We start from the raw sequence: 26928 nt of genomic DNA, 5'->3' as shown, positions 1-26928 counted from the left end.
AGAACTAAATAAATATCCTTAAATACAGAAACAACATATTAAAGGACACTGTGATTCAAGATTGTGATTAAGGAGGGAATTTACATTATCAAAATCAAATGCTAATTTTTCTTTTAAATGATAATTACAACCAGGTGATCTTAATTTTTCTTATAACAATATGACTCATTGATTAAACTTTTTAGCACTGTAGTGCAAATTTGACTTTTACAATCAGGATTCATTTCACTGGGATCAGACTTAAAGGACATGTATTAAATACACTTACTTAAAAAACTACAACACTTTCTTTATCAAGAATCAATCATTTAAAAATAAAAGATTACTATAAAAACTAAATAATTACAATCTCATTCAACTAATAAAAGTATTACCTGTTATTTTTACAAAATTATTGGAGACCTTCTGGGTCTCAATGTGGATTCCTCTATGTCAATAGTTACTTGTAAGACAGGCTATTAGTATAATAAATCTAAATTTACTGATTTTTTATAGTACTGTACCACTTAGTCCATCTCTTTAAATGAATAATTAATAAATTGAGGTATACGGACACCACCCTACTTATGAACATTAGTGTTATGAACATTTGTACCGTACATAGGAAAGCATATGCAGTAATATGGCAAATTTAAAGTAATTTGTATTTTTCCCATCGATATAAACCTTGAGCTCTTTATCAGGGAATATACTTTTGGAGAAGCAGGAAGACTAGCCATAACACTTTAGGCAAGGTGTAACTACCCCACTTCTAGTTAAAGGGGGTAGGCAGTTTAGTATTGGCTACCCTGCTCACACACACCTGTGTTCTATCATTACTTTTGCTTGCTGGCAGGACTTACTTTGTATAAAGAGCTCAAGGTTTATATCAATAGTAAAAATACAAATTACTTTAATTTGATCATTTGTTCCAACACTAAATACAAGCCCTTTCACTCTTTTTTAGGGAAGGCTCACCCCTAAGATGGGTTGGAGTCCTTACCGATTGACTGGCTTTTGCCACAGTTTTTCCCCCTTCGTGCTACGCACATATAAGGGGGAAGACCCTGACACCTCACTAAAACCTACGTGCAATAGCACCCTTCAGCGGCCTGAGCAATCTGTGTGACTGTGTTATCCTTACAGTGTGACTAGTCTAGGAAGAATTCTCAGAAATGTAGGAATCTTTGAACCAACCATAGACATTACCCAATCCCACCGTGCCACGGGATATGAGGATGCAAAAAGTATATATCTATACCAGGTTACACAAGAGAAATGGTTTTACCTGCAGACAGAGGAGGCCAGCATGCAGAGTATTGGGGGGTGGTGTTCCCCAAGAGAGGGGAAGATGAAAGAAAGAAAGAGCAAGTCATTCGTCATTAATCCCAGACTTAATCCGGGTAACTCTGGCCCCTACCATCTTCTACTTGTCCATCAAGGAGCCTGAGGTGTTTAAAGCATTTGTTGTGTAGCCCCCACAGGGCCAATGAAGAATGTCTCCATGTTTCTGTGGGTCACGTCTTGCAGGAAGTGGGCAGTGAAGGTCATCTGATGCTTCCACACACCTACTTGAAGGACCTGCATCAGAGTAATCTTTTTTAACTCTAGATGTATCTGTGCCCCTAACTTCCTGAGCTCTGAGTCGTCTTGTTTGTGGAGAAGCATCAAAGTTCAACGCTCGGTCTATGACCTTGTGAATCCAAGCAGAGATCGTTTTCTTGATGATCCTCCTCTTGACCTTCCCCGTGTTAACAAAGAGTGCCGACACTCGGGGTGAGCTCCTGCGGTTCTCTTGAGGAAGTACCTCAATCTCCTCTCTGGATCATCGGTTACATTACGAAGACTCCCAATCTGGAAGGGCCCAAATCTAGGTTCCACTACTCCCAAATTTTGAGTACAGTATTGGCGATAGGTTCTGGGATGAAACTGAGCATTACCTCTCCCCATCGCCTTGAATGGAAGATGTCGTAGGAAAGACCATGGATTTTGCTGACTTTTAGCCGAAGCTAATGTGAGCAGGAAAACAGCCTTCAAGGTCAGGTGAAGATCTGATGCTTGGCGTAATGGATCGTAGGGGGTAACAATTTAGGGACCGAAGGAAGCGAACCCCATTCCATGGAAGATGTCCAACTTCCGACTGAGGACCCGTAAGCTCAAAACTCTGTATGAGGAGAGACAATTCCAACATACAAAGAGGAAATGTTAACTCCTTTCAGCCTAAAAGCAAGACTCAAGGCCAAGCGGTACCCTTTCACCACCAAGACGGAGAGGAGTTTCCTCCCGAAGATATCTAAGGAGCACGGCTATTGCTGGAAAGTGGTATGCAGAGGAGAGATACCCCTTCCACGATACCAACCACAGAAGTCAGTCCACTTAGCCCGGTAAACGGCAGTTGAAGATTTTCGGAGATATCCGGAACATCCTCTTTGCAACGTGTTGCGAAAAGCCTTTCTGTGTGAGGAAATGCTGGATAATCTCCAAGCATGAAGATGTGGGGATCCTACGGCCTTGGGTAAGATGTGTACGTGTGGTTGTCTGAGTACGTCGTGTAGTGGAGGAAGTTCTCTCGTGACTTCCGTCAGCAGCTGAAGAAGATAGGGGAACTATTCTGCATGATGTCATAGAGGAGTTATGATGGTCATTGCTAGGTTTGAGGATGATCTTGCCTTGTCGAGCTCCCTTCTCATTAGGCAGAACTGGGGAAAGACGAGGGAGGGTGTCTTCAGGAGCGTAGAGGAACAAGACCGAAGTCGAGCTCTGGGTTGGCCCCAAGCAGCCTTCCCTACAGCGAACTCGCAGGGTGCGAGCAAAATCTACTTAAATACGGTGAAGGAGCATCCACACAGAGAATGACTTCCCTACACTAGGGGAAGCAGGGGAGGCCTCCAGCCCAAGGATTGTCCAGCATCAAAGTGAAGAGATTGTATGAAAAGGTTCTCCACCTTCAAGGAACACCTAGTACTACGCCATCTCTAAGACAGCAACACTCCCACCTGTGAAAAATAAACAAAAACTAAAAGAACAGATTAGTCAAAGGCCAGTCAAAAAAGGTTGGGTGGTGGAGAGAGACAATCGTCCACTCCCCGAGCCAAAAGTAAAAGTGATGATAGAACACAGGTGTGTGAGTAGGGTAGCTGGTAACCGCACCTACCTTCCACAAACTAGCAGTGGGATAGTTAAACCTCACCTAAAGTCTTATGGCTATTCTTCTAGCTTCACCAAAATTATATTCCCTAATAAAGAGTGAAAGGGTTTGTATTTAGTGTTAGAACAAATAGAAAATAATTTAGATTTGTCTGCAATCTTCCACGAGATCGAATTTTGAATCACGAACATTCTGCAAAGTACACTGCTTGGCCACAAACCATGTTGGGCAGCACCAGCCCTGTCCACAGCATTGAGTTGGTTTGGTTACAGGTATGTTTGTGCTCTAGCTGTTTGCAGTATTTCTTTGTTTTGTGTAACTATACAGTATTTTTTATAAAATCATCCTATCCATAATGGCTGATGAAAGGCATAAGACAAGTAATGATAATGGCAGTACTAAGAAGCGGTGAGCAATCTTCATGGAAACAAAAATTGTCATAATTAAGAAATTAGATCTTGGTGAAAAAGATGGTAAATGTGGCAATTTGTACATATGAACTGTTATACAGTGGGTCCAATTTACAAGAACAAAGATCATATTATGAAGCATTATAAAGCTCAATATCTATGCAAACCACGATAATGAGCAAATAAGAGGGAAAGCTCATAGAGGAGATAGAGAAACTTCTGTGCACGTGGATTGAACACCAGAGACAGAAACGGGAACAAATTATCCTAATATTACCACCTTATTTATGACAAGAAGCAGAAAACTATGCAAAATTTCTTGGACACATACTTTATACCAGTGCCTTCTACATCAAAAGCCTTCTCAGATCATGAAGCAACTTTTGTTATCCATGAAGAACCCTGAGACTGATGAAGCTGTTGACAAAAGAAAATGAAGCTGACAAACTTCTCGTTATTGGCGAATACAAAATTTACAACCCTGATAACCCTCTCACAAAATGGCTCCACACCCCTTCCTATTCTCCTCATGTTTATTGTACCAATTTAAAAGGCAAGATTTTATTATTACTATTTTTATTATGTAATATTTACTTATATATAAAACATATAGTAAACCCTAACATTTAAGAGATTTTTTTTAAATGTTACCATATTACAGTATACAAAAACTAACAGATATATCTATTACCAACACAAAGTGTCAAAATGACAACTTAGTACTGTATGTACAAAATTAAAGATACAAACACTCTTCTGGAAAGTAATTTCTTCACAAATTGAAGGGGCGTTTGTATAGCAATATCATAATAAGTAATGAAAATGTTATTTTCATTAGTAAAATAAATTTTTGAATATACTTACCCGATAATCATGTAGCTGTCAACTCTGTTGCCGACAGAAATCCACGGTCGGGACACGCCAGCGATCGCTATACAGGTGGGGGTGAACACCACAGCGCCACCTGTGGTCAGGTACTCCAGTACCTCTTGTCAACACCACCTCAATTTTTTCCTCGGTCCACTGGTTCTCTATGGGGAGGAAGGGTGGGTCAATTAAATCATGATTATCAGGTAAGTATATTCAAAAATTTATTTTACTAATGAAAATAACATTTTTCAATATTAATCTTACCCGATAATCATGTAGCTGATTCACACCCAGGGTGGTGGGTGGAGACCAGCATATATGTTAACAAAGAAGCTAAGTATCCCGTATTTTATTTTATTAGTTATTCAAAAATAACATAAAATAAATAAGTACCTGGTAAGGAAGACGACTTGAACCATTACTCTGCCTTTATTAAGTACGTCTTCCTTACTGAGCGTAGCGGTCCTCTTAGGATGCTGAACGACTCTTAGGTGCTGAAGTATAAAGGGCTGCAACCCATACTAAAGGACCTCATCACAACCTTTAACCTCGGCGCTTCTCAAGAAAGAATTGACCACCCGCCAAATCAACAAGGATGTGGAAGGCTTCTTAGCCGACCGTACAACCCATAAAAAGTATTCAAGAGAAAGGTTAAAAAGGTTATGGGATTATGGGAATGTAGTGGCTGAGCCCCCGCCTACTACTGCATTCGTTGCTACGAATGGTCCCAGGGTGTAGCAGTTCTCGTAAAGAGACTGAACATCTTTGAGATAGAATGATGCGAACACTGACTTGCTTCTCCAATAGGTTGCATCCATAACACTCTGCAGAGAACGGTTCTGTTTGAGGGCCACTGAAGTAGCCACAGCTCTCACTTCATGTGTCCTTACCTTCAGCAAAGCAAGGTCTTCTTCCTTCAGATGAGAATGTGCTTCCCTAATCAGGAGCCTGAATAGGTAAGAAACCGAGTTCTTAGACCTTGGAAGAGAAGGCTTCTTGATAGCACACCAAAAGGCTTCTGATTGTCCTCGTAAAGGTTATGACCTTTTTAGATAGTACCTAAGAGCTCTAACTGGGCAAAGTACTCTCTCCAGTTCGTTCCCCACTAAGTTGGACAGGCTTGGGATCTCGAACGACTTAGGCCAAGGACGTGAAGGAAGCTCGTTTTAGCAAAAAACCGAGCTGCAAGGAACATGTAGCCGTTTCAGATGTGAAAACTATGTTCCTGCTGAAGGCGTGGATCTCACTTACTCTTCTAGCTGTTGTCAAGCACACGAGGAAAAGAGTTTTCAATGTGAGGTCCTTAAAAGAGGCTGATTGGAGAGGTTCAAATCTTGATGACATAATGAACCTTAGGACCACGTCTAGATTCCAGCCTGGAGTGGACAACCGACGTTCCTTTGAGGTCTTAAAAGACCTAAGGAGGTCCTGTAGATCTTTGTTGGTGGAAAGATCCAAGCCTCTGTGGCGGAAAACCGCTGCCAACATACTTCTGTAACCCTTAATCGTAGGAGCTGAAAGGGATCTTACGTTCCTTAGATGTAAACAGGAAGTCAGCAATCTGGGTTACAGTGGTACTGGATGAGGAAACTGCATTGGCCTTGTACCAGCTTCGGAAGACTTCCCCTTTAGACTGATAGACTCTGAGAGTGGATGTCCTCCTTGCTCTGGCAATCGCTCTGGCTGCCTCCTTCGAAAAGCCCCTAGCTCTTGAGAGTCTTTCGAAAGACTGAAGGCAGTCAGAGGAAGAGCGTGGAGGTTTGGATGTACCTTCTTTACGTGAGGTAGACGTAGAAGGTCCACTCCTAGAGGAAGAGTCCTGGGAATGTCGACCAGCCATTGCAGTACCTCTATGAACCATTCTCTCGCGGGCCAGAGCGGAGCCAACCAACGTCAGCCGTGTCCCTTTGCGAGAGGCGAACTTCTGAAGTACCCTGTTGACAATCTTGAACGGCGGGAATGCATACAGGTCGAGATGGGACCAATCCAGCAGAAAAGCATCCACGTGAACTGCTGCTGGGTCTGGAATCGGAGAACAATACAACGGGAGCCTCTAGGTTATCGAGGTAGCGAACAGATCTATGGTTGGCTGACCCCACAGGGCCCAAAGTCTGCTGCAAACATTCTTGTGAAGGGTCCACTCTGTGGGGATGACCTGACCCTTCCGGCTAAGGCGATCTGCCATGACATTCATATCGCCCTGAATGAACCTCGTTACCAGCGTGAGCTTTCGATCTTTTAACCAGATGAGGAGGTCCCTTGCGATCTAGAACAACTTCCACGAATGAGTCCCTCCCTGCTTGGAGATGTAAGCCAAGGCTGTGGTGTTGTCAGAGTCCACCTCCACCACCTTGTTAAGCTGGAGGGACTTGAAGTTTATCAAGGCCAGATGAACCGCCAACAGCTCCTTGCAAAAGATGTGAAGTGTCCTTAGCTCCTGATTCCATGTTCCCGAGCATTCCTGTCCGTCCAAAGTCGCACCCCAGCCCGTGTCTGATGCGTCAGAGAAGAGACGGCGGTCGGGTTTCTGAACAGCCAAAGGTAGACTTCCTTGAGAAGAAAGCTGTTCTTTCACCACGTGAGAGTAGACCTCCTCTCTTCGGAAACAGGAACTGAGATCGTCTCTAGCGTCATGTCCTTTATCCAGTGAGCCGCTAGATGATACTGAAGGGGGCGGAGGTGGGGTCTCCCTAACTCGATGAACAGGGCCAGCGATGAAAGTGTCCCTGTTAGACTCATCCACTACCTGACTGAGCATCGGTTCCTTCTCAGCATGCTCTGGATGCAAACTAGGGCTTAGTAGATCTTTGGGGCCGACGGAAAAGCCCGAAAAGCTCGACTCTGAAGATCCATACCCAGGTAGACAATGGTCTGGGATGGGACGAGCTGGGACTCCTCAAAATTGACCAGGAGGCCCAGTTCCTTGGTCAGATCCATAGTCCATCTGAGAATCTCCAGACAGCGACGACTTGTGGGAGCTCTTAAAAGCTAGTCGTCTGACGGAGCCGGACACAAGATCATGGTACTGCTGCACAGTCTGTGAACTGTCAACCATGGGGAAGCGAGGAAGTACAGTGACAACCCGAAGCTGTCTAGACTGTCTGGGTCGTACAGACAACTCCTTATCGGGTTGCTGAGGTTGCCGCACTGCGTCACAACAAGTCACTTCTGCTGGTTGTTGAACGTCTTCCCAGTGACACACTGACTCCGTAAACAAAAAATCCTCTAACAAGGACTAAGCTTGGACTGCATGTCTTGCAACACAGCTCAAGGTCTATGGGAGCAGGTGTGGTAACAGACGGGGTTAGCGACTGAAGTGGAACCATTACCTTCCCTGGAAGCATGTTATGCTTAAATAAAAGTCCATAGGAGGCTACGCAGCTAAAGGCTCCTCTCCAAATGACAGAGTCCTCAAGGGAATATCAGAAGGAGGGAGAATAGCACTTTCTCATCTACAGGAACCATATCCGAGAAAAGCTAAGTTCTCTCAGTGAGGGTTTCACTGGTGCAAAAGCAGCAGACTAGAAGGCAACGTTATGAAACTGCTTGACAGTCTAGTGAGTTGGCAACAACCAAAGATGTGTGACTGAGAAGCATGCGGTAAGGTATGCAGAGCATGCTGTATGCAGAGCATGCTGTATGTAGAGCATGCTGTAAGGTAAGCAGAGCATGTTGCATGGCGTGCGGCTTATGCTGCATGGGATGAGGCTCATGCTGCATGGGATGAGGCTCATGCTGCATGGGATGAGGCTCATGCTGCATGGTATGAGGCTCATGCTGCATGGGATGAGGCTCAAGCTGCAAGGGAAGAGGCTCAAGCTGCAAGGGAAGAGGCTTATGCCGCATGCGTTGAGGAGGATGCCGCATAGTATGAGGCTCCTGCCTCATGGGTTGAGGCGGTTGCCGCATAGCATGAGGCTCCTGCCTCATGGTTTGAGGAGGATGCCGCATAGCATGAGGCTCCTCATAGCATGAGACTCCTGCCTCATGGGTTGAGGAGGATGCCGCATAGCATGAGGCTCCTGCCTCATGGGTTGAGGAGGATGCCGCATAGCATGAGGCTGCCTCATGGGTAGAGGAGGATGTCGCATAGCATGAGGCTCCTGCCTCATGGGTTGAGGAGGATGCCGCATAGCATGAGGCTCCTGCCTCATGGTTTGAGGAGGATGCCGCATAGCATGAGGCTCCTGTGAGGTTCCTGCCTCAAGAGTTGCGTCTGCCTCAAGGGTTGAGGAGGTAGCTGCGCAGAGAGAGGCTCATGCTGTGAAGAATGCGGTTGCTGCATGCGTTGAGGCGGCTGCCTCCTAGCATGAGGTTCCTCAAGAGTTGAGGCTCTTGCCTCAAGAGTTGAGGTTCTTGCCTCAAGAGTGGAGGTGGCTGCCGCAAGAGTTGAGGTTGCTGCCTCAAGGATGGTGGAGGTTGCCGCAACGCAAGAGGTTGCTGCATAGCGTTGGTATCTGGCAACTCCCAATGCGGCAGCTCACGTGTGGAGGTAGGTTGAGGAACCTCAACATCATACGTCTGGCAGGGTGGACTGCGCAGAGGTGGAGTTGAGGTTGCTGCCTCGAGGATGGTGGAGGTTGTCGCACCGCAAGAGGTTGTTGCCTCGAGGATGGAGGAGGTAGTCGCAACGCATGAGGCTCCTACCTCAAGGGTAGAGGAGGTTGCTGCAAAGCATAAGGCTCCTGCCTCAAGTGTTGAGGAGGTTGCCGCGTGGCAAGAGGCTCCTGCCTCAAGGAAAGTGGAGGTTGCTGCACAGAGCTGGTATCTGGCAACTCCCAATGCGGCAGCTCACGCATGGAGGTAGCTTGAGGAACCTCAACATCATACGTCTGGCAGGCTGGACTGCGTAGAGGTGGAGGAGCGCTCGCAGGAGGAGGTGTGTTAACCTTCTCTGCCTGAAACTCCTGCATCAACACCGCAAGCTGAGACTGCATTGTCTGCAGCATAGACCACTAGAGTTTAAGAAAGACAACAACAAACGGAGCTACTGTCCGTTGAGACTGAGGGTCTAAAACAGCTGGTGCGGCAACAGACGGAGCTACTGCCTGTTGCGATACCACCTTGCCTCTCTGGGAGGTGTGCAGTTGTCGTACTGCAGCAAGTCCGAACTGACCCAGTGCTAATGGCTACACCTAGGAGTTGGACTTGCGCGGAAGGGACCGACTTGCACTTAAAAGCTGCAAGATTTGGTCCATGGTTTCTGCGAGAAACCTCTTCCGCAGACGAGGAATAAAAGGGCTCTCTCGTCTTTGTGTGGGTGGGGTGATCACGTCGGCAACGTGTGTAGATACACCGGAAACCACGGAGGGAAACGTCTGTTCGTCGATCAAGGCCTGCTGAACCCATAAGTCCTTCGACATTACTTCTCCCCTGGGCTTGGGAGCTTGTAAGAGGTCCCAGACTAGGCGAACAACTGGCACGAACAGACGAACCCTCGAACGCAACACTGTAACACTTTGCGTTTATCACTTTATCACTTTTAATTTTCTGTTTGCACTTATTTCACTGAACTCGAAACTTTAAGTGGTTTGTACCTGAAACACGCAATTCTATCCTTCCTTAAAAGTTAGTAATTGCGAAAACAGAATTACAATGTAACAGAAAAATATAATGAAAGATAAATAATTCAGTGGCTGGAAAGAGACTAAACACTAGATCAAATAAACTACGTTTAAAATCTCTCACCGCATAAAGCTTGAGAACAAGAATAAAACTCTAGAAACGTTTACCTTCTTCCCCTAAAGAGACTAGGGAGAAGAGCAAAAACGATAACAACGTTACTCGCTTGAACGAAACGTTTATCCTCCTCTCTCTCCCTCCGTCTCTCTCTCTCTCTCTCTCGACTTAGAACCTGAGAGATGAGCCCAATCATATATATCGTTAAAACATATTATTGTTAAAGGAAAAAAACTGAAAGATTTCCCAAATAAAAAGTTCCTTTATTAGAATTAAAACCATTAAGCTAAGAAAGAATGAACAAAACGCTAGAATCGGTTTACTCTTACTGCAACGTGACACCGTGAAAATTCTCTCTCTATCGTAACGATAGAGCGCAAGTTGAACGTTCTGAACGTCAACAACTGCAGAGACAAAACAAAACGTTAGTTCAACTTTGAAAACAGTACGAGACTATCAAAGAAATTCTTTCAAAAACATTAAAATAGCATAATATGTTAACAGGTAAAAACGAAATGACGGGCTCAATGTTAATTAACTTCGGTACCAAGAAAAGACCGCCTACTATTAGGAAAGGTCGAATATAAACAAATATAAAAATTAATTTTAAAAAGTTTATAATAAAAGGAAGTTAATCGAAGAGGCCTATAAAAGGCGGAGAGATATAAAATAAATCTATAACTTTTGTTAAGCAAAATTAAGAAAGAGAGTCTATACTCTCTTAGACACCAACACTTCCGTCTAAGGGAAGGGTCGGCCATTTAAAAGTGAAAGAGAGTTCATACTCTCTTCGTCACCATAATTAATCAAATTAATTCCAAAAGCTAGCTAAGCTAATGATAAAACTTCCTGAATAGCGAAAGCTAAACTCTAGAGCAAATACATCACCAAATCGTGAGCAAAAACTCCAGAATCAACAGCGTATCCATGTAGGTCTAGCCGGAGGCACGACAGAGGAAAAATTGAGGTGGTGTTGACAAGAGGTACTGGAGTACCTGACCACAGGTGGCGCTGTGGTGTTCACCCCCACCTGTATAGCGATCGCTGGCGTGTCCCGACCGTGGATTTCTGTCGGCAACAGAGTTGACAGCTACATGATTATCGGGTAAGATTAATATTGAAAAAGAACCATTCAGTACTGAAATATGACAAATTTGGAAGTACTGTCATTTGTATTTTTCCTAACTATACAAACCTTGAACTCTACAGTGGATATTATTTTGGGAATGCTGAAAACTAGCCAAAAGAATTTTTAGCAAGGTATAACTACACACCACTGGTTAGTGGGAGGTAGCAGGGGTAGACAAGTCGCCCCACTCACACACTTGCTGGTTGAGTTATGTGATGGTGGTCAGGTATGTGTAAAGAGCTCAGAGTTTGTATACTTAAGAAAAATAAAAATTATTTCCAAATTTGTAATTTGTTCCGAAACAAATACAAACCCTTTCACTCTTTATACACAGTACAATACTGTACGCATTCAGGTATTGAACGCTTCACCACAAACATATAACTTAGCCTGCGTCTGATAGTCAGGTGAGCCCACTGTAAATGATGTGGGCTGAGGTTGAAGAGGCCTTCTATTCTCGGTGGCCAAGGTCAAAGGGCCACCAGTCTTAGTCGACATTCCCCAGAAGAAACCGGTTGACCAGTCGGAATGGTAACATCCAACCGACGAAGAAGGAAAAAGTCTGGGCGTCTTCCCCTTTGAGGATGAATCCGAAGGGCAAGAGTCCCGCTTAGACATCTTTTTCCGTCATCTAGCAAATGTCTGCCACTGGGAGGATGGCCACTCCACACACAAATTACACAGAGAATCTTGGGAGCACGAATTGCCCTTGCAGAAAAGACAAAGGTTGTGAGGGTCTGTCTCTGCAGCGGACATGTAGGTGTCACATCGGTGCGCTTCCACACCACGACAAACCCGCATGGTTTGAATCTCTACAATACAACACTTTCACTCTGAAAAGAAAAAGGGGTTCAAAAGAATTAGCCAGTTTATTAACAAAGGTTTACGGTGTAGTGGTTTGCGGACTGTGGCCAGAGGTAGCACCCAAACTGCCTAGTGTCCGAATGCCGACCACAACCCAACATTCACTACACAAAAAAAACGGTGGAATACCCAAAAATCTAGGTAACAGGTCAAGAGAACGGAGCATTGTGCACCACCCCTTGATTTATACTGGGCAAGGGTACCCAGCTAGAATCTTACTTCCTTCTTATCTTCCCTTGCCTTGGGCTAGCAGGATATAAGTAAAATATCAGAACATTAAGTGAAAGGAAACATTATACAGTAATCTTTTTTAAATCTGACAACAGGATACAGTGTGGGAGAGAAAAATTATGATAAATAACTTATTAGAAAGATTTAAAAAAACAATTGCTACTAAGAAAAAAAACAGTGGCTGAGAAAGGGACACCATGGTGAAAGGTTCTGGAATGAAATTCTGTCTTTAATATTTATTTGTAAATGGAACAAAAAAAGTTTATATGATTTCTTAGAGGAAGAGAAATTTTTTTTTCAATAAATGACTTATTAGAAAGATTTAAAAAACGGTTAGGATTGCATTAACATTATTTCGTTAAATTTCAATAAGCAATTAAAGGATAAATTCGTACTCCTTTACACTCCAGTCTCACAATAACAAGATAAACAAATTTTGAATAACAAAAAACTATTCACCATCTATTTAGCATACATTCAAATACCAATAGCTGGCCTCACGATCAAAGGGTTCATAAAACAAGGATTGCAATTCATGCGGCAAAACTAGAAGCTCCTGGCAAACTTGCTTTTATTAGGCTACCCCAGGCTGACTAGCAACATACTCAGGTGGATCATGCAGATTTATTCCCAACTATGACAGGAACAAACTTGAAGGTTAAAGGAGAACCCCGCAACACTGTGGTTCATAATCTGCATGAACAATCCACTGGGTTTAGGAATTGACAACACTTATAAAGTTTGGCTATCACTGAAAAACTGTTCTATGCCACTTTATGTTCACTTGGTTTTGGGGCAAGTATTTGAAAAATCTGTCCATAAACCCTCTGTGTCAATATATTACCACCTAGGTCAGTGATAAGACTAATCTAGTTTCATTGGGTTCTAATTTTGAATCAAGTTACCATGTAGCAGGGTAGAAATATTTACAATACAAGTCTTGAGTAACTATTCTTTTGGCAACTTCATCTTTCCTATATACGTACAGTACTTTGAAGATTAACCTAAATTCCTCTCCCTACTGACTGTAGGGGGCTGCTGTCAATACCTGTTAAAAAAATAATAAAGGGGGAGGACATCTTAGAGAGCTGCTGGGCGATCTTGTCCCTGGTACTCTTCACCCCTTGAGACCAGAGCAGGACTGCACTGGTCTTAAGAGGGTTTTTGAGTACCAAAGACCGTGTCTTTGCCCTCTCGAGGGAGGATCTCCGGGTCGGAAAACCCGTTGAGAACCCTCATTGTCAGAACTTGCCAGAATGCATGCTCTGACTCCTGCTGGTCTCCTCCTGTTGTAGGACTTGCAGCGAAGTCTCCTTGTATCCCCGAGGGCTTTTCTTGGGGAGAGTCGTGGACATTCCCTGAGTGGCTAGCTGGCTCCATCCTAGCCCTAGTGGAGGACTTTGGCAATGTTTTAGAGTCTTTAGATTCCTTCCAGGGAAGGATGTAAGACTCCAACATTGATGAGTGTGGCATGTCCCTTCTATTCTCGGACTACGTCGCGATTTCCTCCATTGGTGTGATGGGGGAAAGTCTCTCTTCGTGTGGTTCCCTAGGTGACGGGAGATCTTTGTCCGAAAGGGATGGAGAGTTAGTCCGAGAAATAGGAGAAACTTGCCTCGATGGTTCTGAGTGGAGTCATTTTCACCCTCAGGAAAGTGACCGCGTCCAGAACTCCTCTTTTCCTCTTCAAAAGGGTAGAGAAAACCATGGTTCCATGTCCTAGATCAGACAGGACAGGCTTGAAAGCCTGGGTTACGGCTCTGATCAAGGCACTGAACCAGGGCTGTTGGCTGACAAACGCACTGTCAGACATTCCCCCTGAAGGGAAAGGGACCGAAGGTTCCCTGGAAGGAGATACTGGAATGGGTGGGTTGGCCTTAAGATGTAGCTCTGGTATCCTGAACCCCTCTGCATGTTTCCCTTCTCCCACAATGCGTGGTGGTAAGTGCTTGCGGGGAGGGAAATGAGGCCATGGCGACCTTGCCGGACATCATTCCTCTTGGTGCGCATGCTTGCGCGAGGGAGAGTAATGGTGCCCGCGCGAGGGAGAGTAATGGTGCCCGCGCGAGGGAGAGTAATGGTGCCCGCGCGAGGGAGAGTAATGGTGCCCGCGCGAGGGAGAGTAATGGTGCCCGCGCGAGGGAGAGTAATGGTGCCCGCGCGAGGGAGAGTAATGGTGCCCGCGCGAGGGAGAGTAATGGTGCCCGCGCGAGGGAGAGTAATGGTGCCCGCGCGAGGGAGAGTAATGGTGCCCGCGCGAGGGAGAGTAATGGTGCCCGCGCGAGGGAGAGTAATGGTGCCCGCGCGAGGGAGAGTAATGGTGCCCGCGCGAGGGAGAGAAATGGTGCCCGCGCGAGGGAGAGAAATGGTGCCCGCGCGAGGGAGAGAAATGGTGCCCGCGCGAGGGAGAGAAATGGTGCCCGCGCGAGGGAGAGAAATGGTGCCCGCGCGAGGGAGAGAAATGGTGCCCGCGCGAGGGAGAGTAATGGTGCCCGCGCGAGGGAGAGTAATGGTGCCCGCGCGAGGGAGAGTAATGGTGCCCGCGCGAGGGAGAGTAATGGTGCCCGCGCGAGGGAGAGTAATGGTGCCCGCGCGAGGGAGAGTAATGGTGCCCGCGCGAGGGAGAGTAATGGTGCCCGCGCGAGGGAGAGTAATGGTGCCCGCGCGAGGGAGAGTAATGGTGCCCGCGCGAGGGAGAGTAATGGTGCCCGCGCGAGGGAGAGTAATGGTGCCCGCGCGAGGGAGAGTAATGGTGCCCGCGCGAGGGAGAGTAATGGTGCCCGCGCGAGGGAGAGTAATGGTGCCCGCGCGAGGGAGAGTAATGGTGCCCGCGCGAGGGAGAGTAATGGTGCCCGCGCGAGGGAGAGTATTGGTGCCCGCGCGAGGGAGAGTATTGGTGCCCGCGCGAGGGAGAGTATTGGTGCCCGCGCGAGGGAGAGTATTGGTGCCCGCGCGAGGGAGAGTATTGGTGCCCGCGCGAGGGAGAGTATTGGTGCCCGCGCGAGGGAGAGTATTGGTGCCCGCGCGAGGGAGAGTATTGGTGCCCGAGGGAGAATATTGGTGCTCGCGCGCGGGTGTGTGTTCGCGCACGTCTGTAGAAGAATTAGTGCGCGCGCAGCAGAATCATGGTGGGCGCGCAGGAGAGTTGGCGCGCGTCATTAGGAGAGAGAGGGCGCTCGTGCACATGGTGCGCGTGCGCGAGTATCTCTGTGTGTGCACAGGAGAAAGATGGCGCACAGGTGAGCGCTGGCGCCCTGGTAAAAGTTGGCGTGCAGGTGAGGGCAACAGGGTTGTTGCCTCACCTACGAACTTGCACGCAGGAGAGTGATGGCGTGCAGGTTTTGAGTGGCGCGTTAGTTGGCGCACAAGATGGTGCTCAGGAGAGCGTGATGTGGGGCGCACATGTTGGCGCGCGGGAGAGCGAGAGCGTTGGCGCGCAGGTAACTGGCGCGTAGGTGAACGTTAGCGCAAAAGTGAGCGCTGGCGCGCAGGTGGGCACTGGCGCGTAGGAGATGGTGGGCGCAGGGCGCATCGGTGCAAGAGAGCCCTGGCGCGCAGGAGATCGTTGGCGCGTGTGCGCATGTGGACGCACATGGTGCGTAGGAGATCTCTGATCTTGTTGGCGCGTAAGCACTTGAGGTTGCTGCTCTGCGTAAGGGCGAGCAAGATGGGTGGTGCGCCGAAGCCTTGGAGCCTGACGAGCTACTAGTGAGCGCTGGTCAGGGTGCGTGGACGCGTGGTGCGCAGTACGATGGCGCGCAATAGCGCACTTTGGTGGAGCCTTGTTAGACCCATGCAGGAACGGCGATGGAAGGTCGGACGGATGGTCGACGTGTCCCTTAAAAGGATGACCATCCACCGAAGGAGATCACGAACGATCTGCAGAGAGGTCCAGGACCGAAATCACAAGACTGGTTGCAGGTGCATTGATGGATGATTGGTATAGAGGCTCCTCTGCTGGGGACTGCATAGACGACGTTGAACCAAAGAGGCGCCTCCTCACCGCAGGTGAAGGAAGGCCTCTATGGCGAAGAGGAAGGCGAGCCTTCCGACGGATGTGCCCTCTGGGGGCTGTTGGATCAGCATGGTGACCGTCAGCAGTCCTCCGAAGAGGAGTCTCTGTAAGTGAACTCCCCCGAGGAGGAGAAACACTAGCAGGAGAGACTGATGATGAACTTAGTTTCCCCCTCGGAGGATGGTCAGGAACGGGGGAAACTAAGCCATCAGCTACCGTAGAATCTGGAGTGGCAGAGATGGGTGACGCTGCATGGGACACCTCTGACACAACAACGTCGACAAGAGTGAGGGGATCTACCTCTGACGGTGACGACGATTGCTTGATAGCAGCACCCAGGCAGATGTAATTAAGCAAAACCTCCTTGGAGGGCGAACCCGTGAGCCCCAAGGAGGACCAAATCTGAAAAACAGAAGTTAGTGACACGGCGTCCCCCGGGGGGAGAAGTGGAGCTGCTTCGCTAGGGGAAGCAACGCCATCTCTCGAGACCCGAGGTGGGACAGAAATAATTTGGTCTACGATACTACTCGATGGTCGGTCTCTTTCAGTAGGAGCTTCGGAGGAGGTTTGGGCAACGGAAGAAGAGGCCTTGGGTTTTTCTTTCTTCGAAGCAACCTTCGAAGGAGAAACACCCGGCATGGACTTCTTCCGCCGTCGCGAAAACCTCTCCCACGGGGAGGCAGACCACTCCCTACACTCACTGCACTTGTTGACACTATCACACCGTTGGCCCCTACAAGAAGGACAAAGGGCGTGAGGATCGGTCTCGACCGCCGACATGAATGATCCACAGGGGCGGTCGGGAAGACCAGGATAGGTGCGCATGGTCGCGGAGGCCAACTTCACGTACAGTCTAGAAAAAGAAAGAACAAAAAGTGTTAATGGCTGCCAAAATGACGGCGAGGATGAGAGCGGACACGTCCGATCATCATCCGAGCCAAGAGCAAAGTGAGCTCAATCGCAGGTGTGTGAGTGGGAGCGGTAGCAAGCTACCCTCATTACCCCCGCAAACTAGCGGTGTGGGTAGTAAACCCTCGTTAAAAATTAATGGCTCGTCATTTCAGCTACGCCGAAAATAATACCCCTATCAAATAGCGTGGTTTATATTCCAGTTACGGAACAACTTGTTTTTTCATACAATTTGTACTTACCTAGTTCCATGTCATTAAGCACTTGCCCTTTGAAACACTCATAACCAGTATGATTTGAAAACTGCACTGAATTTATGGTGTCAACTTCAAAACCAAGAACCTGTTAGAAGGACAAAAAAATTAAAAATCAATAGTAATCATATTTCAAGCATTCAGTTTTTTTTTTCACTTTTAAGATATGTCAATCAGAAATTAACTAATCCTTAGAATTTATTCTAAATACTGAACATTGTTAAACCATAATGACTAAATTTCATAACATTTAGTGCAATTAACAGAAAAATTGGATACTTAAATATCTTTACTTTTAGATTTTGAATTACATGCAATGTGACTGTCTAGATTCTCCAAGGTTTTAACCAAAAAAATTTCATCCAATTTAAAACTTTCTAGTAATTTTAGTGACTACAAATGAAACTTGTCATAAGTTATACTTTAAGAATTGTTTACCTTTTTTTTGAAAATGGAGGATTCATATAACTTTACAGCCATATTTAAAATGAAAAGTTGTATTGCAATGTATCTAAAGCCACTAAATAATAACAACACGCTGTACACACACCTGCAAGGGAAAGCAGGCACTCTTGTTTCCGACATATCCTGACACAACATGCGACTGTATGGATAAGACTCTCACTACCATTCTCAATGCTTTTAGGGACCCTGAAGAGATAAAAATATTAGTAAATTAAAAAAAAAACAATGAACATGAGACAAGAAATTAGTTTACTTCAAAAACACTGAACAATATAACAAATTTTTAAGGTAATTTGTATTTTTCCTAAAACAAACCCAAGTCCTCTAAATAGGAAAATGTTTCCAGCGTGATCTGGAATGGCTGTTGAATTCGCTGACGAAATAGTTAACAATAAGTGGTGAGGAAATTCAGCATTTTGACTTTTTTTTACTCAGGACAGAGAGGTGGTTGAGGAAGGAAGTTCAACTTGAAGAAACAAGGTTTGTAAAGCTAGGAAAAATAAAAGTCGCTCTTCTTAAATTTTATTTGTTCCTACACATACACAAACCTTTCTTACTTTAAATAGGGAGACTTACTGCTAGGTGGGCTGAAAGTTCCCCTAAAACAGAACTAGCTGATTTCTTTCCTTTCTTGGAAATGTCAATATATCTGGTCCCCCAAGTGAAAGAGGGAGATGACTCCAGCAAACTTCTGTTTGTCTCTCACAGGCATGGGTAGACTGATAGGACTTGTCCTGCCTTAAGATGAATTGTACATGGTCAAACTGAGGAATCCCTTCGCCTGAAGGTGATGTCAGTCTGGAATAATATACCTGCCTTATGATGCTCAATGGGTTGGTATAAATTTCATCACCCTCCCTGTTGTTTGGGAGGATGGGGGGAATACTGTACTTCATTATATTAAATAAAGGATCTCAGAAATGTAACTTACCAGCATCAAGTCAGACTACTTCACCCCCAAGAGAGGAGACAGAAAAATGAAGTTGAAGAGTCAATCATTCCCTGGTTCCTGCTCAAGGAATGAGTTTCACAAGTGAGGAAAGGTGGCCTGCAAGACTGCCAGTGCTGAGCTGGGATGTAACAAATTTAAGACTAATATTTTTTCCTAACGATACAAACCTTGAGCCCTTTATTAAGGAATGTACTTTCAATGAAGCTGGAAGACTAGCCATAAGACTTTTAGCGAAGTATAACTACCCCACCGCTAGTTAGAGGAGAGAGGGGTAGGGGGTAGTACCATCTACCTGGCTCGCTCACACACACACACACACCCGTGTTGTGTCGTCACTTTCAATTGCAGGAGGGACTTGCACAGGGGTACATGATGGTGGGACAAATTTGTATAAAGACTTCAAGGTTTGCATCGTTAGGAAAAATACAAATTATTATTAAATTTGTCCTTTGTTTCGTCACTAATACAAACCCTTTTGCTCTTTATTAGGGAAGACTCACTCTAAGGTGAGTGGAAGTCCTAACCCACGGGCTGGTTTTAGACCCCGAGCCATTTCTCAAGCTATGCAGTGTCTCATAAGAATTGGCCTTGACACCTTGCTAAACCTTCATGCATTTGCACACTTTAGTGGACTGACCAATAAGTATGATTATGTGATACTAGCAATGTAACTTGTCTAGGTAAGAATTCTGCGAATTCGGAGATATGGGGATGTAACAAATATACAGTATGTAAATATACCAGATTACACAAGGGTCATGGTTATTACAGTACTTGCAGACAGATGAGGCCAGCTTGCAGAGTATCGTAGTGGCTGTTCCCTAAGAGAGGGGATGATAAAAGAAAGGAGCTAATCATTCTTATCATTCACCCCATACTAATCCTAGGTAACCTCTGCTCTCCACCATCTACTACTTGTCAATTAAGGAGCTTGAGGTGTTTAAACCACTTGATGTGCAGCCACCACAGGTTACATCTTGCAGGTAGTGGACAGTGAAGGTCATTTGACAGTCCCACACACCCGCTTGAAGGACCTGTGCCACAGAGTAGTTCTTGAAGACTAGGGATGTGATAATGACTATAATGTCATGAACTCTGGGCTTCCATGTCTGTGGAGAAGAATTAGGATTCAAGGCCCGATCTATGACCTTGCGAATTCCCGCTGAAATTGTTTTTTGTGATTCTTCTCCTAACCTTCCCCATGCTGACGAATAATCCACTTACTTGTGGACGAGCTCCTGTAGTTCTTCAAGGTAACACCTCAAAGCCCTTACTGGACAAGGTCTTGAAACCAGGACTTATCCTTCAAAAGGTTACTGTTTTTGAGGTTATACCTTGTTTCCTCTGTAAAGAGAGCCCTCACCAGGATGATCTAAATGAAAAGCACGTACTTAGGGAGAGCTTTGCGCAGGTGCACTCTGATGGCACAATGAGCGAACATAGGGAGAGCGCTGATCAAGAGCTCGCCGAATCGGGGAGCGCTGGTGAGGCAATTGCGCAGATGTAGAAGCTCGCGAGCCCGCATGCGCAGGCAACTTAAGTGTCTGCACATGATGTCTCTCTTCTGCATGGCGAGACAAAGCACAAATGATTGCAGCTTCCTCAAAATGAGAAGACATAGCCAGCGTATGATCTTTAGAATAAAGAGATTTGCACTGGTCTCCCTGTACTTGTGTGCTATACAACAAGTCCCGAGTTGGTTAGGGAGGTTTTAAGCATGCTGAACACCCTCTAAAGTTGGTGATAGTTGGGTTATGCGTGTAGGAGCGAGTGCGCACTGAAATCCCTCAACCGTTGTTGGGTGGTAATGGCGCGTGGTCATATACCTGCGCTACTGTCTATCCTGAGGAGGCAAGATATGTGAACTTGCTGTTAGGGTGAGCGAGTAGGATGGCGTGTAGATGGTAGCAGGCTCTGAACTCCTTGGCCAATAACTCTTTGCGTGAAAGGTTGAGCGCTAAAGCTCTAGGCTCATCATTCTGTTCTAAATTGGTGCACTGAGAGAGATAAGGTTGTCCAACCGGAAGCAACATAGGGGCTTCTACTTTGGCCTATCAACAAGAAAGTGTTTCGATGTGTCCTGAGGAAACGATGGCAAGGGTGGGAGCTGTAAACATCTGCCTACAACCCCGTCGTCTAGATCTGTAAAGCTATGCTCTGAAGAGCTCGAATGTGGTACCGATGAATCTCTGACACATTTCAGTTAAGTGACTACTCAAGTGAACGTCTCCTCTCCCTCAGGCGGGATGGATGACCGAAAACTGTTGCCAATGTGGGAGGATCATCCCTCAAATGGAAATACAGTCCCACAATAGTAGGTGCAGGGCAACTATCCCATGAGTGGAAAGGTAAGCCTAAACCATGAAGAATTCCAGCAAATGAATCCTCCGATGTGTATTCATCCAGCACTGATGTTCGTCAGCCAAAGCTTAACAAAAAGGAGCAGGCGCTGAGGTTACTCCAACTACGGAAACAAAAGACTTTTAGTGCAATACCACTGGTGAGTTTAGGGGAAGGATCGATAGAGTCCCTGGGTGAGGAAGCCTCACCCTCACCTCGTGTCCCTCTTCAGAGAACCTCCAGAAGGTGTTCCCTAGCCTGATAGCCCTAATGAAGGCCACAGCTGAGAGATTCCTCTGCAGAGGAAGTCCGAGTTGCTTCTCTAGGGGAAGCAATTGGTACTTCAACCAAGCAAGGCTATCCTACAGTCAAGGCGCCTCCACTCTTACCTGATTGATCCCTGAAGGAAACAGATCGGGCAGAGTCAGACTGACGGGACCGAGCCGCAGGAGTAAGATGGTGAGGCCACTCCCTGTACACCTTACTCCTGCATACACACATGCCCTCAGTACCAGCAGGCAGAACAAAGTACATGTGGATCAGTCTACAAAGCAGGCATGAAGGTGCCACAATGACAACCTTCCCTGCCTGAACAAATCCACATTCTTAGAGAATGCACACACTTTTATACAAAAGAAAGGGAGAAAGTTCAAAATTTTAGGCTAGTTGGTTCTTTATTATGGTTGTTAAACAGAGTCATGCGGAGAACTTACAAGCTCTTCTGAGCCGAAATAAAAAGTGGCTTGTGTTTGCTAACGCGTGTGTGAGCAGGATGATTGGTCTATCCCCACAAACTAGACAAGGGGAGTAGCACCTCACTAAAAGTTTTACAGCTACTTTTAACCGTCGCCGAATAATATCTCCATAGTAAAGAACTAAAAAGTTTGTATTTGGTGCCGGAACAAACCATGTTTCACTAAGAAACATACACAGATGAAACTCGACCTAAAATTCCCCACCTAACACTAACTGTCCTTACCTACATGAAGGCGGCTACGACCCTACACAAGGATTCTATTTCTTTAACTTAAACTAGTTATTGTTTAGGTTAGTTTGTCCCCATATTGAATTCCATTGTGATATATGATTTTTCAAGCATAATTTTTTTGCAAAATATGTTTCCAAAGTTATCAACATCAAAACCACTTAATCCCTGTTGGAAACATTGCTGCCTGGCGATCGCTGAACCGAGGTTCGAGTCCCCCTCAAGCTTGACAGTTTCTTGTAGTACCTGCAACCTCACAACCTTGTGAACTAAGGATGGGGGGTTTTGGGAGATCCTTATAGGACTACCTGCTGAGTCATCAGCAACCATTGCCCGGCCTCTCTGGTTCTAGCTTGGTTGGAGAGGGGTCTTCGGTACTGATCACATGTACAGTATACATGGTCTTTCTCTAGAGCTTTTTTCTGCTAGCTACAGCATTGTCACAGTCCCTTGCCTATACCCTTCTACAGTAACCTTTAAACCTTAAATACACCAGTAACACCTCTTATTTTCTACGAAAGGAAAAGGCTGTACTGTATATTAGGAATGATCGCAATAAGGGCTTACTTCCCAAACAAGAAAGAATTTTATAATGTCAGAAGTGATATCTATTTATAATTGAAGGTACCTGATAGGCCAAACACAATCCCTGGATAATGAACATGCATCTGACAATAATTGCAAATGGCAACCAGGTTCTAATGATATGGAAAATTAATATGTGCAATTGTTGTAATTAAGAATTTTTAAGCAAAGTACTGTATCTAGGTTATTATCAATTTCCATATACATAGTAGTTTAAAAAAAAAAGGCTTTATTCAATAATGGGGTTAAAATTTGTTTTTGAAGCAATATTCAATCATTTTGTATAAAATCTCCTGACTAATATTGTAAGAGTAAAGTATTGTCCTAGAGTGAAGTAAGACTACTTTCATAGATTAACACACGATACAGTATGTTAATTTCCCTAGAAACTCAAGTTCGCTATATGAAATTGACAAATGCTGGCTACTTTGGCATAATTCTCTGTATGACTAATGGGGGGTAGAACATAATAGCTTATGTATCGTTAGATTAAAATGGGAACATCATTCCACTGACTAAGTACTGTGTTTACATTTGAGAGACTGATTGTGGTTCACTGTGCATGCATGGTTTACATTCACCTTTGCTATCTGGTGGTTTTTTGTATGACAATCATTATCTGGCTTTTCAACCAATAAAGAGGTTTCAAATATTCCTGCACAAGTTCCCGGACGCTATTTTTTTTTCACCTCATCTTCAGTTCCTGAATTATTACAATCAGAAGAATACATCACCCAGATAGGAGTTCAATATACAGTATTTCTAAATTGTGTGCAACTTCATCTATTTCAGTCAATTGATTAGGTTGAAAATGCTGTATGTTCAGTATGTAGCTCTAGGTATTGTTCCCCATCTGAAAGTAAAAATATCCCTATAATAATGACCCATATGATTGTTTCGCGCTGCTTGTACATGTACCATATTATTATTATTATTATTATTTTTATTATTATTATTATTAAAATTATCATTACTATTACTTGCTAAGCTACAACCCTAGTTGGAAAAGCACGATGCTATAAGCCCAGGGGCCCCAACAGAGAAAATAACCCAGTGAGGAAAGGAAACATGAAAATATAAAATATTTTAAGAACAGTAACAACATTAACATAAATATTTCCAATATAAAATATATAAACTTTAACAAAACAAGAGGAAGAGCAATTAGATAGAATAGTGTGCCCGACTGTACCCTCGAGCGAGAGAACTCTAACCCAAGAGACAGTGGAAGACCATGGTACAGAGGCTATGGCACTACCCAAAACTAGAGAACAATGGTTTGATTTTGGAGTTTCCTTCTCCTAAAAGAGCTGCATACCATAGATGAGTCTCTTCTACCCTTATCAAGAATAAAGTAGCAACTGATCAATTACAGTGCAGTAGTTAACCCTTTAGGTGAAGAAGAATGGTTTGGTAATCTTAACGTTGTCAGGTATATGAGGACAGATGAGAATATATAAAGAAGAGGTCAAATTATTCGATGTATGTGTAAGCAAAGGGAAAATGGACCGTAACCAGAGAGAGAGATCCAATGTAGTACTGTATGCCGGAACGGAGGACGGGTGAGATTGTTTATTTGCGTGCTATTATTCCAGAAAACAAAACTTGCTTTTGGGGTTTTCCAAGATGAAACCTCGATTATTTTCACATACTTTGGAGGATTATGATAACTTTTCACAAGAAAATATTAGGTTTTAGAATTTATGAAAAAAATGCTCTCATTAAAAAACTACAAATTTTCAATGTACATGGATATCACCATCATTCTCTACATGAATATTGGTCTGAAAACCATAATTCACCAGGGTTAGCGAGGAACAGTAAGTACCGGTATATATATTTACCTTTTATCTTACGTGCCTAACAAAAGAAATTCTACCGTACCAGTACCACAATAGTCAGGGGTTAGGTTAATCTCAGATACCGGTAAAGTTTTACTTACTGTCGGGGAATCATTTCGAACAAAAAATACATGTTTTTCTGTAGTAAATAACATGATTTAACCGAATTTGACCTTCATTTCAATCGCAAACAGAACAAACAGTTCGGGTAACTTCATTCCACACAGAAGTTAATCGAACTGGCTGTTCTGTTTGGTTGCAATTGAAATGAAGCTGAATTCTGTGAAATCATATTACAGTATTTACTACAGGAAAACATACATTTTGTGTTCAAATTGTTTTACCCTAAATATAATGGTTCTTATTCCGCCATGGGCTCGCTTCGCTCGCCGATAAATAAAAACCTCAAGCTCCGTTTGTACTGACAAGCGGTGACGTTGAGCTGCGCACGCTAACATCAATACAGTATAACTTTAATAATGAACTGCATTCCCTAACCAAGTATTAAACTTGAAGTAAAAATAATGACTTACTTTATGATAAGGATGTCGAAGGCCGGGGTCTTCTAGCAACTGTTGCTGTACCCGACCGGTGGTGGCGGAGGGTAGGGGCGAAAGTGTTAATTACATCTGGTATACTGTACCATGGTACAGTAATTTCCATGAAACTTCCATGTGGCTTTTAAGTATGGATAACTACAACCATTATACATTTGTATAGGAAGTTCCATAATAGCACATGAAAGGAGTAGAATACGAACAAAGGCTTAATACGGACAAAGGTTTTACAGGGAAAAAGGCTTGGGAAGTGACTGATGAGATCACTGAGAGATAAGGAATGGGGAAGGAGAAATATTAAATCCCCGGTGGAAACTTTCCATCCTAGGGGCACGTGATTGGTTAAGGGAAACAGAACGGAGTCTGCAAAGTAAACTTGAATGAACTTCCATGGAAAACATGTTCAGAACAAGTATTTATGAGAAAACTGGGTGTGATAAAGTAATAACAACAGGTATGAAGGAAAAATAGTAAGTTAAAATGAAGAGAATAATAAATATTATTTAATGGTAATAAATTGAAATGCTATAATAGGGGAGGAAACAGTTGAAAGAGGTATGGAAGCAAAGAGAAATATACAGTTCAAGTGGGTATTGCATCAACAAATAAACAACTACTTTAATACAGGGGTAAAGACTCATAGTATACTTGAATAAATAGGGTAAAAAAAAATATGTCCATGTGGGTATTGCATAAACATACAGTATTAGCAGAATAGTTATAAAACGTAATATGCCCATGTGGGTATTGCCTAAATGAATGGGTACATACAGTATTAGAAAGGTCAGATCAAGAAGAATACTTGAATGATGTGGGTAAAAATGAGGAGGGTTTATAAGAAAACCGGTAATTCTCGCGTAAAACGTAATATGTACACGTGGGTATTACATAAAAGAAAGGGTACAGTTGTATTAGGTCAAGTAGGCTACTTGAATGTCGCGGGTAAAAATACTTGAATGACGTGGGGAAAAATGGGGAGGGATTATAAGGAAACACATTATCCTATTGGTAAAAATAAAGGAAGGCGGGGTTTATGAACGGAAGATCTAAAACTGCTATGTACATACAAATGAACGGGAGCGAATACAACCGACCCGTAGAATGTCAACAAATAAAGGAAAAATATACCGTTACTATAGGATATAGATAATTTGTGCAGTTTTCCATGGATTTATTATACGTCCAAAAACATAATGTATAGAGAAGAAAAGGATTGTTTCACCATTATATAACGTTTCCCCAAAACTCAGAGTTCCACTGGGGGTCCCCCCATTATTGGTGGATATATATATATATATATATATATATATATATATATATATATATATATATATATATATATATATATATATATATATATATATATATATATATATATATATACACTAAGTATTTACTTACAACAAAAATAAGTGTCTTCCTCGAAGGAAACGGGCATTTTTCTATGGGGAAAAGTTGGTTTTTACTAGGAAAGGTTACCCCGACTGTAAGAAAAGAAATATCCAACAATTACAGAGCAGTAGTTAACCCCTTGGGTGAAGAAGAATTGTTTAGTAATCTCAGTGTTGTCAGGTGTATAAGGACAGAGAAGAATATATAAAGAACAGGTCAAACTATTCGTTGTATGTGTAGGTAGAGAGAAAATGGACCGTAACCATAGAGAAGGATCCAATGTAGTATTGGGAGCCTTTGTATATCACCGGCCAGTTCTAGCA

At 44.2% G+C, this 26928-nt stretch overlaps 1 protein-coding gene across 4 annotated transcripts in view; it reads right to left on the bottom strand.

The window, feature by feature from the left end:
• The window catches only part of Pdxk (pyridoxal kinase), a 78941-nt gene that overhangs the window by 41517 nt on the left and 10496 nt on the right, over positions 1-26928 (bottom strand). For all 4 annotated transcript variants that reach the window (XM_068351921.1, XM_068351919.1, XM_068351917.1 and 1 more), the window contains 2 exons: positions 18039-18139; positions 17477-17576 (listed from right to left, as the gene is read on the bottom strand). In XM_068351921.1, the coding sequence (XP_068208022.1) occupies positions 17477-17576; positions 18039-18119 (181 nt within the window). In that variant the 5' untranslated portion in view covers positions 18120-18139. The remainder of the gene's footprint in view (positions 1-17476; positions 17577-18038; positions 18140-26928) is intronic.

The sequence above is a fragment of the Palaemon carinicauda genome, chromosome 28 (assembly GCF_036898095.1).
Source record: "Palaemon carinicauda isolate YSFRI2023 chromosome 28, ASM3689809v2, whole genome shotgun sequence".
NCBI lineage: Eukaryota > Metazoa > Arthropoda > Malacostraca > Decapoda > Palaemonidae > Palaemon > Palaemon carinicauda.
This window is presented reverse-complemented; position numbering and strand designations above follow the sequence as displayed.